General features: G+C 34.8%; 1 protein-coding gene across 4 annotated transcripts in view; it reads left to right on the forward strand.

Moving 5' to 3' along the window:
• Nucleotides 1-5,299: 5,299 nt before the first annotated feature.
• The window catches only part of HDAC9 (histone deacetylase 9), a 458,777-nt gene continuing 447,013 nt past the window's right edge, over nucleotides 5,300-17,063 (forward strand). For 2 of the 4 annotated variants that reach the window (XM_004676745.1, XM_004676748.1), the window contains exons 1-2: nucleotides 5,300-5,408; nucleotides 5,812-5,874. In XM_004676745.1, the coding sequence (XP_004676802.1) occupies nucleotides 5,853-5,874 (22 nt within the window). In that variant the 5' untranslated portion in view covers nucleotides 5,300-5,408; nucleotides 5,812-5,852. Of the gene's footprint in view, nucleotides 5,409-5,810; nucleotides 5,875-17,063 lie in introns of those variants that run through there. The other 2 variants (XM_012720959.1, XM_004676746.2) reach the window with 2 other exon arrangements.

A 17,063-nucleotide genomic window follows, 5' to 3' on the forward strand; every position in this document is an offset into this window, starting at 1 on the left:
GGAACTACAAATGCATTTTAACTTTTATTTCTTAGTGCTAATATATATATATTTTAAGCCTTATTTATACAAGAACTGGGTACAGGCCAGAACTATGAGATAGAGGGTGGGAGTGAGAAGAATCGCCAGAGACGAAGTGGGGAACAGAACAGGCAGATCTACTGAAATACACTGCTGAGGGGTATAGCAGGAAGATCAGAAGTCTGCCATGCTATGTGGGTCAGCCTTCTGGCCAGAGACTGAACTCATGCTGCATTGGCTGTAGATACCTTCACAATGCTGTGCTTTAACCATTGTGTCACCAGCAGGGGCCTGGTACTAATATCTTTAAGGTTCTTCTCAAGAAAGATATGTGTATACTTTGGTCACTCAAAGTATATAAAATGATGCTCACACTAAAGAAGGTACATAAGATAATTTCTTCTGCAGCCAGCTGTCTATCCTTTTACCCAGGTTATTTATTCAATTATGTGAGATCAGAGCAAAGCAAGGAAGATATGTACTAAAAGTGAACACACAATTAAACTGCACTTAATTTGAATAAAAGATTCTTTTGTCAGATATGCAGTTAGCTTTTTACACTTGATTTATTATTGATTTGAAGTTAATTATTGAGATTTTAATAATGTTACTATGATAAATGAGTAACGATAAAATAGTTGATTTTATTATTTTAGTGATTTGCTCTAGTTCATCAGTTACTTATTTATGATATTCTAGCAGAAATCACCTATGTATTGTATGGACAATAATCTAGTTACATACTATATGTAGAACATTATATTAAGCTGTAGTAACAGAAAGCATATTATTTCAGTTTGCTGAATGAAGCTTCTGTAACTATGGGTGAGGAACTCAATTGTTAATCAAATACATAATTTTTCATTACAATTTATGCAATTCCCTACAAAACTACATTTTCAGTATTTTAATAATCATGAATTAAAGGTTATAGGGTATTCTTATTGATGGAAGTTAAAATAATAATAGTTACTTCTAATTGAATGCCTATTTTTCTGGTACGATATGTTTCTCTCTAATAATATGTTAAATTTTTGCAGTTTATTATATTACATTCATTTTTATAAATAAAAATTCAGAAACTATTGAAACAAAATCTGGAGTAACATAGCTTCTTACCAAACTTTTGTTATTTTACTTTACTGTAGTTCTTCTAAAACTAAAATTCATGGAAACATAGGCTGTATCATGCATATTGACATTTTTGTCCTCAGGGCTTGCACTGTGGTTGTAAAATTGCAAATGTTCAGTATATGAAGCATTTTCATAAAATAACAAACTTCCTTTGATTTTCTCAAAAGATTAGGACTACACATGACCTAATTGCAGGACTATACATGATCATATCTCTTTGTCCTCCTGGGCTGTCTGTGCTGAGCTCCTAATGGAGGAACTGAAGTGCAGCTGAGAGAAAGACTCAGGAAAATAGAACCTATAACAAAGTAGCTTAGTGAAGAAGAGCACTGCTCACCAGTTTATCACCTTAAATATATAGTGCTGATCTTTTCTACAAGCTAGAGAATTTTTTTTTTTGATGATCCTTATCAGTCTTTTTTAAACTTCTATATGAAGAGTCTTCTTTATTTATTTAAAGGTGTTTTGTCTCATAAAACTGGAAAATTTGAAAGTTGACCCCCCAAAAATATACATTATTCATTTATATTTGGGGCCCTCTAATCATTGAGTTGGAAATGACAATCCAACGTACTGATTGCTAATATTTATTATGCATAAAAATCACTTGGAGATCTTACAAAATATAAGTTACCCCTACCCCATGATTCTGACTTAATATTTCTAGCATAGGTTCAATAAATTTCATTTCTGAGTTCCCAGAGGACATGTGCTCTGCTATCCCCTAAGATATAATAAATTATAGATCAACACATCCCACTTGAATATTATGGAGGTTCCTGAAAATGTTAAATATGGAATTACCATATGACCCAACAATTCCAATTTTAGGTATTTACCCAAAAAATACAAAAAAAATATTAATTGGAAGGGTTACATGCATACTATATCCATAGCAAATTATTTAAAGAGCCAAATTATGCAAATAACATAAATGCTCAAGAACAGATGAGTGGATTATGAAGATATGCTCTATATGCACAATGAAATACTACTCACCTGTTAAAAAGGATAAACTTTAATCATTTGTGACAGCATGGAAGGTACTAGGTTGAATTATGCTAAATGAAACAAGTCATAAAGAGAAAAACAAATAGAAGATAGTTTCACTTACATGTGGAATATAGAGAAACAAAACAAAGGGTCAGACAAAACCAAACCAATAACAAACCCTAGAAATCTGATTTGAGCTACCAGAGAGAAGGGGTATGGTAGAGAGCCAAGGTTAGAGGGTGTTCAGTGGACTATAGTTAAGGACTGTGGGACCCTTGGTGGTTAGTTTAGTGTGGTAAGATACATCTAGATGAAAGGGTATGATCCTTTACCTCTGAATCATATACAGCATTATAAATAAATAAATAAACCAAAATGAAGAGGATATGTTATTTATACTACCTTATATGAAAGGCCCTTCCCTGGAACTTTGGAAAACAGGATAATTACTAACTCACTATTCTAGAGTTTTATTTTTTTATGATTTCAAGAGCTTGGAGACTATTTTTATAAACTGCAGTTTGAGAGTATAATTTAAATGTAAAATGACAAAGGAAGTTTAACTATATTATGGAAATACTGGGATTTTGTTCTGTGTATTGTATATTTATCACTAGTTTTACATATTCTATCCATAAGCACTCAGAAACAATTAGACAGTGGTTCTGTTATTCCTCAGTAGATAATATTAAAATTTAGTCTGAGTATTTCAGAAAATTATTTGCTTTATTTTAATAAGGGTCAAGATCACAGACTTGAGAACAGGAATCCTAACTGTGCTGGGTTAGACTACCTGTTAGAGAATAAGCAAGTCTCTTTAATCCTAACTCCACTAATGAGTCATTTTATAACCTTTGAACCTACCAGTCTCATTTCTTTCTTCATGTGTGAAATAGGGAGCTTATTTGTCTTGCGGAGGGGATTTGAGGGTTTTTTTGTTTTATAAAAGAAGTCACTGTGCAAAAGGAATTTTAAATATCCAAATGCTAACAGATAAAAATGTTACTGCCCACCTTGTAGAAAGAACCTCTTCCAAAGAACTGTATGTGGCACAACCTTGCTATCATGGGGGACAGAAAGTTCAAACATCCTGTAGAAAATCTTTAAATTTTCTTCTAAGTCTAAAAGGCTATGGTAGATGACATCATCCCTCAAATAAGTTCTTAGACCCAGTGTTCCCATCTCTTGAATTTTGAACACTTTTTTCTTAATTGACTGAAAGTTTACTTTCAATGTGGGATGAAATTAAATAGAGGCTTTTTGTATCTTTACAATGACAGAAACATGAGATTTTGTTTAGCTTAGGTTAAATGCAGTTTGGATCACTTCCTTTGTTTATCTTATAATTTATGTATGCAAATATAATTTTGCCAGAAGTAGGAGTTAATCTACAAAAGAAGAATACAGTGCCACTTTCTTCAGCAGTGGGTTATCTATCTAATGACAGCATGTGTCTGGGCCTCAGCATACGTCCCCTTGTTTTCTCTCCAGCCATACTTAGTGGTTAACAAAGATAGGAGAGGTCAACTGATTGTCCTGGGAACCTTGAAACTTTTTTTCTTTTTTTTTTAAGATTTATTTATGCATAGAAGAACTGGGGTATAGGCCAAAAGTGTGGGTGAGGTGAAAGGATTCACCAGAGACAGAGTGGGTGGGGGGAGAACAGGCAGGTGTACTGAAATACACTGCTGAAGGGAGCAGAGGGCAAGACAAGAGAGATCTTCTGAACCATGTGGGTCAGCATCCTGGCCAGGGATCAAACTCATGCTGCAGTGGCTAAGAGTAGCTTCATAGTGCTGAGACTTAATCCCTTGTGCTACCAGGGGAGCCCAACTTTGAAACACTTTTTAAATTTTCAATTCCTTTGCAAATAATGCTATATAGGAATGAGCACTTTCCTTGATGTACAGTTTAGAAAAGGTAGAACTTCCATGTCCATTTGATTCACACTTTTGGATTTATCCTTGGGAGTTTAGATACTATCCTCTTAATTCCCAATGTGGAATTTAATCAGAAATGTTGCTCTAGCTATACACTAGAGACCATAGAAATTTTGGTATTATGTTCATTTACTTTGTAGGTGAATTGTACAGTGGGTGTTGGATTGGGAATCTGACACCTTTTATAAATGCTATTTCTATAGAAAAGTGAGGCCTGACTCCAGGCAACCAACATAGTAGTAAGGAATGCAGTGTGTTCATAGTTGGGGGATAATCCTACCTATTGATCCACAGGTGCACATTTTTAATGATTTTGCACCCATTCATAAGAAAGGATCAGCAATGTTCTTTTCCCTTCTCAGGGGAATTGAATTTAGCCTGAGAGGCTAGAAGAAAGGGTATTTCTTAGTTTTAAATCACGATTGTTCTTTTTTTAATTTAAATATAATAGGAACTGGATGCAATAAAATTGATAGGCAATACCAGGATCACTGTAGGATATATGTAATGGACACTTGCCTTACATAAATAGCTAGTAAAAAATATCAACCAGTCCTTCATAAACATTTTATTCTGGGGTGTGCTTGTTTTCTGAAACTATCTTTACTAAATCTCCTGTCAGTCTTGAAACTAGAAGGCAGAAAAGCTTCTAGTGCTACAGCCAACTGCAGTGTAGCCAGAGAAACAGGCAACAAAAATAGAACACCAGGATTGCTGTGCGTGGGTGAGGCAGAAACCACATTATGAGCAAAAGCTTCCAGTATTATTTTAGAACCAATACAGAGCTCTGCACTTCTCTCCTCTCTCTTCCAAAAACATATACTACAAAAATAAAATGAAATTAAATGTATGTGCATATTTGCCCTCTTTGAATTATGATTCTTATTTTTTTTTCCCTTCTTTTCTTTGGAAGCGAATCGCCAACATGGAAATAGTGTATAAAGCTAGCTGCGTGGGAGGAAAGAGTTAATTGCTTTTAAGGCCCTGCAATAGAGAATTATGGTTTGAAAGATAGAGGCTGGACAGCTGGGTTTGCTGGGGTATTTTTAAATGCATTAATGCAGGCTCCAATCACTCGGCCATGCTTGACCTATTTTTGGCTCAGGCCGACCATTGTTCTATTTCTGTGCCTGTGGGCCATGCCGTTGTTGATTCATATGCAAATGGATTATCACTAGCTTTAGCCAACTTGAGCTGAGAGAGACCAGAGAGGGGAAGAGACACACACAAACAGATAGGAAGCGGGCACTAGCTGAAGCCACTTGCAGGACTGATGCTTCTTGCGAGGAAACTCTAGCAGCAGGAAGAACTATAAGCCAGGTTTAATTGGTTTCTTTTTCTTGTGGGTAGAGTTAATATTTTTCTACTTATTCTGACAAAGCAATAACCCGAAGCACATTCCTGTTTCCCACCTGCTTTTAGTTTCCGGGATTACCTAAACTCCAGAGAGCCGTAGCATCTACTCAGTCCTTTCTGTTTTGTACACAGGTTGGTAACAGGGAAAGTGTCCAGGTCTTTTAAAAAGTGTTTGTCCATTTTAGCAGAAAGGGAATCATTGTTGAAGTTGATCCTCGCTGCTTCTCCCTGGGGAGGAGGGAGGACCAGCAAGGGTAGCTCCTGGGGCCCTTGTACTGAGCAGAGATGAATCTTTCATGTAGCTGAAGTAAGAGTGATTGGAATATGCTGCAGACAATTTACGAGAGTGACTCGTGTTTTTCCTCAGATGGGGTGGCTGGACGAGAGCAGCTCTTGGCTCAGCAGAGAATGCACAGTATGATCAGCTCAGGTAAGAACCTCTTTTATAACTGAGATATTTTATGTGTGAAAGGGGGCTGATTTGGGAAAGGCAGCTAAGAAAAGCACCTCTCTTAAGGACTTGCTTTTTGGTGTTGATGTTGCTATTTTCTTAGTGCGTCTGCAGGGTTTAACTTAGATCTCTACCATTATTGCTTCAGTGCATGTTCAGTCTGTTTAGAGACGGCTGCTTCTGAATGAAATCTCAAAGCTTCTTTCTGATGAAGGATGAGGCTGAGATAAGTAAAATGTAGTTGGGTGTTTTGCCTTACTATGCAACTAGAAACAGGAGATCTGTACTGATTGTAAGCATATTCTAATGGGACTTTAAAAATCAGGTAAGTTCATATTGGCGCTTCAGTTTAAATTGCAGCCTCTGCTAGCCTGATGATTTTTATATTTACAGTGTGCATAAAGAAGCACCTCTATTTATAGACCTACCTTCTGAAATGTGTTTGCTTTGGAGGGGAAAGGTACTTTAATGTTACTTTTTCTCATCAGTACAAAATGCAACTATTTGGGATGAAATAAATGATTATTAGCAGATGGTTATTTCAGTTTTCTTCAAAAACATTTGGCAAGTCTAGCATTGTCAAGCAGATGCAATGGCATAGCACACATCTAAAAAGGTGCTGTATGCAGGTGCAATGTTTTAACGAATGACAGTAATAGATACCAGTTTCTGGTTTCAGTGTAAGTGCTTGTGCCTTCAAGGAGAGGTTCTGGTGGGAGATGAAGCTTGTCAGCTTTATCAATTTCTATTTGCTAAAAAAGAACTTATAATTGCTATTTTTTTATATTTATTTCCTATAGCTAGTTCTTCAAACTTTGAGGACTTTTTTGTTTTAATCCTCTCTGGAAACTTCGATCTAAATTGGTTTGAAGTTGTCCTTCACATCTTCTGAGTATTTATGTTGACTGAATTATAATTATAGATCATCACCTAGATTTCCATGACATAAAACTGTTTACACAGGAGATGTAGAGATGAAAGAAATATTCCACAGGTTGGCACCATGTCTGTCTGGTTTTTCAACAGTTTCCTATTCACAGATCTGCATTTGAAGCAAGTTTTCTTTAAAGCTCAGTTATGATGCTTTTAAGAGCCTTCTGTTAATCCGGTCTTTTATGGAATCAGAAAAAATATATATATATCATTTTGTACAATTTGGTATGTTTGCTCTAAAGTGACAAATGATATTAATTAGTAAATCTGCATGTCTTAAGCAAGCACCAGAATTTCAGTGCAGTTTATTATCTTTGTAACGACAGGGCTCACGAGAGCCCTATACTGAGGAGGTCAGCAGATGGAATTGGTCACTCTATTTTAGCACTTTGTTTTTTCAATGTGGACCAACTCTTTTAAAATAACTAACTTTGCTATATTTTCAGCACTGTGCTTTATCTCATGAGTGTTTGCCTCTGTGTTGCAAGTGTGCATTTCCTGTAGAAACAAAGTTCTGCCTTCTAAGCAGCAGACTGTCTCTGACATTGAATCTCCCCTACAGGTGTTTGCAAACATCACTGTTTCTCAATCACTTTTAACTCTACTCTGATTTCTGTTGACATTGTTGTTTTCCTGATGTTTAATCATTTTATACAGAATAAATATATTTTCAAGCAGAAAACTGCTTGAGACTGTCCATGCTTTGGTCAATTCTACAGGAAGCAGACTGACATCAACTCCCGAACCTGTCTGATTAGAAATAAGGAAACTCTAAGTTCTATCTAGTTTTAAAAGTTGAAATCTAAAAACATTTGCATCCTTTTTACATTTGCATCCTACCTATGCCCTGTTTGTTTAATATTATGTATCCTTAAATTTAATTCATGCATTCTTTTATTGTATACTTCCTCCCAGACACTGACTCTCATATTTGGGCTCACCAAAAGTATTTTACAAAATACTGATTCCTGAGCTACACCCCTAAAGTGTGTGGTGTAAAAGATATGGGAACACATTTCAAGGTGAAGTAAACTTTGAAAATCAGTGTATAGGAATGGGGAAATTGAAAGTATTGCAGTAATGCTGGTGATAGACAGCATGTATCAGTAGGTTTTTCTTCTGGATTAATTGCCAAATTAATGGTGTATTTCTCATAATTCAGCTATAAATCTTGTCCAGTTCCCTTTTGGATTGGTAATGTAGATGTGATTGATCTTAGTAATGGATGGAATGTGCAGATCTAAAATTAAAAAGATATCTGGTGTTAGAGCAGAGTTTTGGAGAGAGCACTGTTCTAGGAGTCAAAAACTCCATATTGGAAGAAGGTTTCTGTGCCCAGTCAGTTGTGTAACTGAGTTGCTTATCTGTAAACAGAAGAAAATGGATGTTCTCTTGCTGACCTCTTGATCCTGTGAGGTTCAAATATATCATGGCTCTAAAATAACAACCCTGTTATTACTAGTGAAAGAACTTGGTATCCTGGTCTTTATCTGTATCTCATTGAACTAGCTAGATGAGTTAGGTTGGGACATCACATGGGAAAATTGTAGTAAGGTTTGTCTTTTGGTTATCTTATAAATTTGCTATTTCTTTGTTTTACTTATCTGATAAGAATAAAAAATGTCCCTTTTGCAAATTGTGACTATAAGAGTAGCTGGTGTGTATATATATGTGTGCCTTCTGTACAGTAATCAAAGACAAGGAAGATGCAGAATATGTAATTGAACAGTGAACCCCAGTATCAGAATTTTTTAGATCAGTTGTCTAAAAAAGAATTGCCTATTAACCATTCCTTTGGTTACTCACTATAAATCACTATAAATTATTTTTCTTCAGAGCACTTTATATACTATTGGATGGCAATTTTTTATATGGTTTTATTTTTCCCTTAAAATTAACCCAGCTAATGACTCAGTGATGGGAAATCCATGGGGATCACAATTGAGATGAAAAAAAAGTACAAAATGATATAAAAACAAACTGTTATATTATTTTTAAAAAATTTAAAAAAAATAACCCAACTAAACTAAACATCTTTGGTAGAACTAGTTTATCTACTTGTTCTCTGCTAATATTTTTGTAGTTAAAATGCTCTATACTATTGAGGCTTGGAATTCCTTGTGAATGACACATTTTGCCAAATCAGTCTCCACTATTGTGGCTTTTGTGGGCCAATATAAGTGACAGAAACTGAAGCATATACAAATACTGACTCAGGTCACTCAGCAGTAGCTGGCAGAATAAGGGGTGTCCTCTTATTGGCAGGCATTATTTTTTTTTAACATGTTGGACAGCAGAGCTGTCCAGACAGTATTGGAATGATTCTTAGGAAGTTTCCAGAACTGATATACCATCAATGTAAAATATACTTGCAGGAAGAAAAAAATTCATATTGTCACCATGTATTCTTATGTGGAATATAAAAAAAAAATTAAATCTAATTCCTAAATTTCTACTATGAAAGTACCTTCACCTTTGAAAAATCCTTTTTACCCAACTTGGGTTGTTGAGGGGATAGAAACATTTTATATATTGAAACATTTATATATGGGAATATTTTAGATTCTGTAGTCATTTATGTCTACTTGGAAAGTGGAATCTAATTATGAAAATGTAAGTTTGTGAAATGCTTCCAGACTCACTTCTGGAGTTCCCCAGGATCACTGATTTGTTCTTCTCTGACTATCTTCACATTTAAGGCTGCATTCATTCTCAATATTTGATGGGTAGCAATCAAATAGTTATATATAAAATACTCATTCTTGTCCCCATTGAGAATGGGGACAAGAATGAGTATTTTATATCTTTGTGGATGGCAGAAGTGGCACAAATGTTAAGAACATTCAATAAAACCCTTTTGAAGACCAAACCAGCCCAAATTCTGAATTTTAAAATGTTGGCTTTCATTATGTAGATAAGAATGAGAATTTAGTAATTAGGTAAATTACATAATTTACCACCACTGATGACTCAAATGAAGTGATTTAAAATAGTGTAAGTCAGCAAACAGTTCCCACTGTACAAATACACACACGCACGCACACACACATATCTGCAATAACTGAACAAAGGAAATTATGTAACCCAAGGCAGAAATTCTTCAAAACTAAAAGTCAAGGGGAAAAATGGAAGTTGTGTTCTTTGTTCAGAATAGAGAAGCTGTAACAGGATATGAATTCAGGGCCTCCTTAGAATTTTCTGACAAATAGACAACTTACTGCAAATCCTCACTAACATTCACTTAACAAATCCAGAGAGGAGGGAAACTAATGAATACCTCCAGTTTTTGTTGTTGTCTTAAGGCTTAGTGAAAAGGATTTTAGAAGGGAAATGGTGAGCTAGAGGAAAGTTAATACATATTGCCTCCCTAGATAAAAGATGGCTTCAGAGAAACACTTTAAATTGAGGAAATTTTCCATGGCCCATTGCAATGTAATACACTTCCCTAACTAATCTCAAAGATTCCACCAAGAAGAAAACAACACATGAAATTGTCTAATATTTGCTTCCCACAAATAGAGCACCTTGACATGAACATATAAATTCAATTAAACAAGAGTTCATAGAGGAGATAATAAGACTAAGTTAAAAAGTGGATTTTAGGTCAAGAAAAACACATTGAGAATGAAGAAAGTATGTACTTACAGAACAAAAATGGTCATTAGAAATATGGCCCTCCCTGGTGGCGCAGTGGGTTAAAGCACAGCACTGAGAATCGAAAGCAGCTTCCGAATGAGTTCTATACCCGCCTGCCCCGGAGGTGACCACATGGTGTGGCAGACCTCTCCTGACCCACCCGCTGCTCCCCTCAGCAGTGTACTTCATCCATCTGCCTGTCCTGTTCCCCACTCTGTCTCTGGTGAAGCCTCTCACTGCCCCTGAACCTCTGGTCTGTACCCCAGTTCTGTATGCACAAATAAATAAATAAATCTTTTAAAAAAAAAGAAATAGTAGGAAATAGAATAATGAAAGTCTTCATCAAAGAAAGGGAAATAGTTAAGACAATCAGAGGAACTGAAAAAGGAAAATGGATTAAATCAGTTACAATCAATAAGTAAGAAAGAATTATCCTGAAAGTTGCTTCTCCAAACATTAAAAAAAGACAATATTGAAAAAAAAAATGATAAAGCATCATTCACTGCTAAAGGAAAAAATCTGTAGATTAAAAGAGTTCATATATTTTAGGCAAGTGTGCTGCCTAAAAGTATGCTCAGCAGAGAGTCATATCCTATCTGGGACATTGAATTTCAAATAATCCTTAATGGATTCAGGCAGCTAAAGTGGAGATCTATGGTGAAAAAGAGTGGAGAGGAAGGAATATGTGGGACTCAAGGAGGTTTAAAACATACCTAATATACAATGCCAGAAGATAATGAAAAACCTCTGAAGTCCTGAAAAAGTGAAACTGAATGAATGCTCCATCCCAACCAGATGTTACTAACCTACGGGAAAAGAGGTAGAGACGTTAGATCTTCTCAAACCACAGAGTGCTTGAGAATGAAGCCCACACAACAAAGAGATAAGCTTAAAATCAAAAAGTAAAGTTCAGAAATAGAAAAAAAAAACAAAAAAAAAAACTTAGTAAGATGAATGGAGCAAAGATTAATTAATTTAAACAGTGATGGGATTGTGGTTAAAAGACAGAAAGCAAATTTTATAAAGGAGGGCAATGTAAAAATTTTTATAAAGCTATCCAATATGAGGTGAGGCACTGGGGAAAGGTGAAATGGAGGGATGTGTGAATGTACGAATATCTTTTCTTTTCTGAGCAAGGGCAGACTCTCTGTTGCTTAAAATAGAAACACATAGTTAAAAAAAAAAAAAAGACTCCAAACACTATTTTTTTTAATAGTTTACTTAACCTTATAGAGTTCTTTTTGAAAATAGTTTCTCCTCTATGTAGGAAGCATTTAGTATGCTTATAGTCTCTTCAACTACAGTTTTAAACTCTGCTCAAATCATTCAACTTTAATGCTTTTTGAAATAAAAATAATATTGTTAATATGATCTTGTTTTATAAAAATACTTCATCTCCCCATATCTCCAGGAAGATTCCCTATATAGACAGAGTGAAGTCTGAAAACATTTAGGATGCGGTGATGATAGAGGAGCTTTCATCATCTTGCTTTTTTACCTTGCATGAATTTTTGTATATAACGTGCACATAGTATCCCCAAAAAAGGTTTTTCTTACATACCCACACACAAAGCTACTATACCAAAATACTAACAGTGATTAATTTAAGTAGTAGGTATATTAATTTAAGTAGTAGGTATATTAGGTATGTTCTTTTCTGCTGCTAGTAGCAGAAAGTCCTATTCACAGTAACAGTCAACCAGAAAAGTTATCATTTGCTAAGCCAGCAGACCAGCCAGGCAACAACACGTGCTTAGTTGTAGTGCCTCATTCAGGGCCATCACCCTGCTCCACTCTGCAGGCTGTGGAGTTGCTGTCATCACAGAATTGGTTCCCCTAGCTGTCTTTCAAGTTGACAGTAGCAGTTTCAGGTATTGTGTCTATTACTTCATGATAAATTCCAGAGACAGAGATGAGAAAACTTGCTTCCTTGGGTGTTTTCTTACAGAAAGAAAATTCACCCAAAATTTCTTCAGAAAATCACCCTTCAAACTCATTGGCCAGAAGACTATCACCTGAACACACATTGGCCAGTCAGTTTGAAGGAGAATGAGACTACCATGATAGTTCTTTAGGGCCCTGACTGAGCCAGAGAGAGTGGATGCTGCAGTTAGTAATCTAGTTCATATTGGGAAGAAGAGTTGAGGAAAGGAATGGACATTAACTTGGGTTTCCTGACTTTCCTGTGGCTATTTTTCCCCTTTTCGAATCTAAGAAGATCAACAGTATGGTGATGGTAGGATGAGGAAACACCTTGTATATACTACTCCTGTTCTTCCAGGAAGTCAGATGTCTAAAACAAAATTAATTGAGATAATTTTACATACAAAAAAATCTACATTTTTTAAGTATTACCAAAGAACATTATGTTTAGGATTACTCTATAAGGCTATGTATGGTTCATGAATATAAAACTAAGTAGTTTTTATGTTTTATAAGAATATCAGTTCCATTCATTATTTTAATGCTAATTTTTCCATAGTAAAATAAATGATGGACCGTTTACATATAGTATTTTCCAATACCCAATAATTAAATCCAGTGAAAACTACATTTAAGGAGGAAGAAAATTTACCAACCACAGAGTATAACTAGTTATTTACTTATGATTAAACTCTTTGCATGTTAATAAGATTGGAAATACCCCAAAACTTCATTTTCTTCCTTTTTCCCTCATGACTTACCAATAATCTACTAATGTTAGAAACTTGTAATTCATAATTTATACTTAGCATTAGCATAGGCGCCATTTCAAATATTTAAGATAAATTTTGATAATGGTATAAGGTATAATATTTTAAAATAAGGTTAAAATATAAATATGCCATTTCTTTCAAATCTTGTAGTTAAAACCAAATAAATAAAAATGTGAAAATATCACTGACATTCTACTGAATTACAATAAAATTTGGGAGTCCTTATTTAAATAAAATATGATTTTTTTTAAAGATTTATTTATTTGTGCATACAGAACTAGGGTACAGGCCAGAGGCTCAGAGGTGGCGAAAGACTTCACCAGAGACAGAGTGGGGAGCAGAACAGGCAGATCGAGGAAGTACACTGCTGAGGGGAGCAGCGGGCGGGTCAGGAGAGGTCTGCCTCGCCATGTGGTCTCCTCCGGGGCAGGCGGGATCGAACTCATGCGGAAGCAGCTTCAGATTAATGTAATTTAAGTTTTATTCTTAATGATCTTATTAAAATCTGCTTACAAGTAAAATTCAAGAATATATCTGTGATTATCAGGATCTACTCATTTTAAACTAGAAAGAAAAATTCCCAACAATTATAATTTTTATATATTTTTTTCTTGCCATATTTTGTCAACTCTGTCTTTTCTATTTAGGAAGCTAGGATGCCCCTTATTATTCATCAAGTTTTAAAATCACTGATAATAATAATAGTTAATGTTTCAAGAGTTTTTCTGATCCAGTTATTTAGTTTTTTTATTTAATCCTCTCCACCACTTGAAGAAATTTGTAGTAGTTGTAACAAATTCCTAGTTGACAGATGAGGAAATAGATTCAGAACAACTTACTGGTGGTCACCATGGCCAGGAGCTTGCAGAGTCAAGTTTAAACTCATTGACTATGCCATGCCATTTTTTCCACAAAGATAATAATAGCATAAGATATTTTTCTTTTTATACCTGAAGTTAAAATTGTGGAACAACTATTATAAATAAACATCTGGGCACACTTCTTAGTCCTGGGAGGTATAATGCACAAATAGGCAACTATGTGAAAGGCTTCTGGAAAGCCTTACTTCACATTCCCAATACTTGATAAGTAAATTGGAGCTAGTTAACACTGAGGGCTGTGACTGGCTTAAAGCAACCTCCCAAGTACTAGGAAACTGATGATGCATGGAGAAATGAGTGTTCACTGTAGTTCAAACCAACATTCCCAGGGCATTTGACATATGCTCTTATTATGTCTCAGTCGTAAGGGTAAGAATTTCATCACTTCAAAATAGTACACTATTAGTAAGGTGTTTTACCCAAAGAAGTGTTCCCCTTAAGCTGTTCGCACAATGGGGTTCTGTTTATTTGAATCAAAGTATTTGAATTATACACTTCCTCATTTTCTAGATATGGGTAGAGAGCGGTAGTCACTAGGATAGATAGTCTATATATCCATTCATCTTAATTTTAGCATGTAATATCAAATTTTCAAGACAGAATTAATATTATGTTATAATAATCTAGTTAACAAAATTAAAAGCTGCCTATTTTGAATATATATTGGTTCAGTTTGGAGATTTTGAATGAAACTGATATACTACTATCTATTTACAGTAAAACATTACCTCATTTTATTTACCTTGAGTTGAATTTTACTTTATTAGATAACTGTTGTGTGTACTGTGGGTGTCTTGTGGATAAAATTCACCAGCTAGATACTTATTCAAAAGCCGACTCTTTGGTCCCATAAACTAATTTTTGTAATCTTATTTGCTAAGAGAATCTTGAACCATCTTTATGAATCAATACATTGTAAAAGCCTTATTGATTGTCATGTTAATGACCAACATAATTTATTACCTCCCTAGGGAAAAGAAGCTCTCAGAAGATCATTAAATGTATTAAAATCTGCAGATGCCCACATGTCTGTGGCTGTCTTTAGCAGGCTGACTCCTTTGGGTCAGTTATTCTTAGCTTCGGTATTTCTATCTTATGGCATCGCAGGTCTAAGATTAGCTTGTTAGGCGTTATCGTGCCATCTGAGTTACCTCCTAATATAACTCTACACTGGAATGATTATTTATAGAAAGAGCATTCTGTCATTTTTGGGTTATTTCTAGTAGTTTAAATAAAGAAGAATAACATTCAAGTGAAACCACAGATTCCTTCCTGCTGCCAAAACAACGTAACTGTCTGCATAAGGGGCAATAATGCTTAAATGTATGCTTAGGGGGGTTGCTGGATTCTTTTTGTCTCTGCCACCTTGACTGAAAGGGGAGGCCTTTGAGTAGTGATGTATCGTGCTTGTGGAAATGTGAAGAGGCAGGCTTGATGCTTTCTATCACAGAGCACAGAAGACTGGTTGATGATGACAGCAGGAGACACATAGGGCTTATTTTTAGAAACAGACATTGCTAAGCTCTCTGTTTGGTGTTAACATGGCTCATAAACAGGGTTCTCGCTGTTGACCATTCCAGGGAAAATGGTATCTTATACACACACAAGCATGTGCATAAACAGTTCTTCTTTTTTTTAAAAGGGTGACATTGTAAAAAAAAGAGACCTTTAAGGCTAAGAAATATAAATTCTACCCTCTTAGACCGATCTTTAATTGTGCAAATGCAATAAAGCTACAGTGGACATCTAAAAAAAAGGTAAATTCTATTAAATTCCTCTAATAGATATAGGATATTTCTTTAATACCTTGAGGATTGGGTTTAAGAGATGATTTATGAAAAACAATAAATTGTTGTAAGTGCAGTGAATATACAGATTGGCTGTGAGGTGTGGAAATAGATGACTGTATATCATTGATTATATTGTAAAATAATATCTGTGCCTCCAGCTTTATTGCTGCAATATATAAAGGATGACTTTAAAAATGTTACTTTGATTCATTAATGTAAGTTGCCAGTTTAAATAGATGAGATAAACTTCTCAATGTAAAAAGAGCAGGTATAAGTCTTCGCTTGCTATTCTGATAGAACTAGTACTTTATGGACACAACAAATTTCATGTCTAATAAAATGTACATTTCACATTTTAAACTCTTGGCTTTCTTAAACTCTGTGATTAATTCATATCTTAATAATTGATATATTGCATTAAAGTAGAATTGTGATTTAACTGTTAATTTGTATTTTATAGTTTTTTATCATTAACTCCTTGTTGGTAGATGATAAAAATATTAAATAATTATGTTAATATTGCTTATATTATACATTAATTAAAATACATTAGGTTAGATAACCTTAGAGCTCTATAGGAATATTCATAATTTTGTTTACTATTAGTTATCTTATAAAATATACTTGTTAGCTTTTCAAAAGATAATTTTTGTGCTACTACTCAATATCCAGAATCAACTGACCATGAAATTTGCTATATGACAAATGAAAAGGAACCATACTACAGTTAAAGTATATTATCAAAGATGTCAAAAGGTAAATAAATTCCAAGGGTAGAAGTAGAAGCAATTGTAGAAACTGATTCCATCCTGCTCACTCATAATTAGAATCTTGAAAGTTTGAGAGCCGATAGAACTGTTTGAAGCTTTGGAGTTGAGAGAAATAGTCATTGATTTATTTGTTCAGGTTTTCACTCACAAATATTTTAGGGCCAACCATGTGTGAGGTATTGTGCTAGGCATGGAGGATGCAACTAAAATAATACAAGGAAACACATGGTTCACTCCTCAATTGAGTGATAGATGAATAGGGCTTCTTTAGCTACTTAAAGGGAATATGGAAAAATAAAAAATGGAGTAGAAAGTGACTGAGCAGAGGCAGTGTTGTCTAAAGTAATCAAATAAAGTCTTTTATGGAGCCTAAGCTATAAAGCACAACTTCCCAATAAAAGAAGGTTTTCCCTATTCCATTTGGTCTGGCAAAAAGAATGAAAGCATAGTCAAAATAGTGCA

The sequence above is a fragment of the Condylura cristata genome, unplaced genomic scaffold (genome assembly GCF_000260355.1).
Source record: "Condylura cristata isolate star-nosed mole 26May11 unplaced genomic scaffold, ConCri1.0 scaffold00005, whole genome shotgun sequence".
In the NCBI taxonomy this organism is placed as follows: Eukaryota; Metazoa; Chordata; class Mammalia; order Eulipotyphla; family Talpidae; genus Condylura; species Condylura cristata.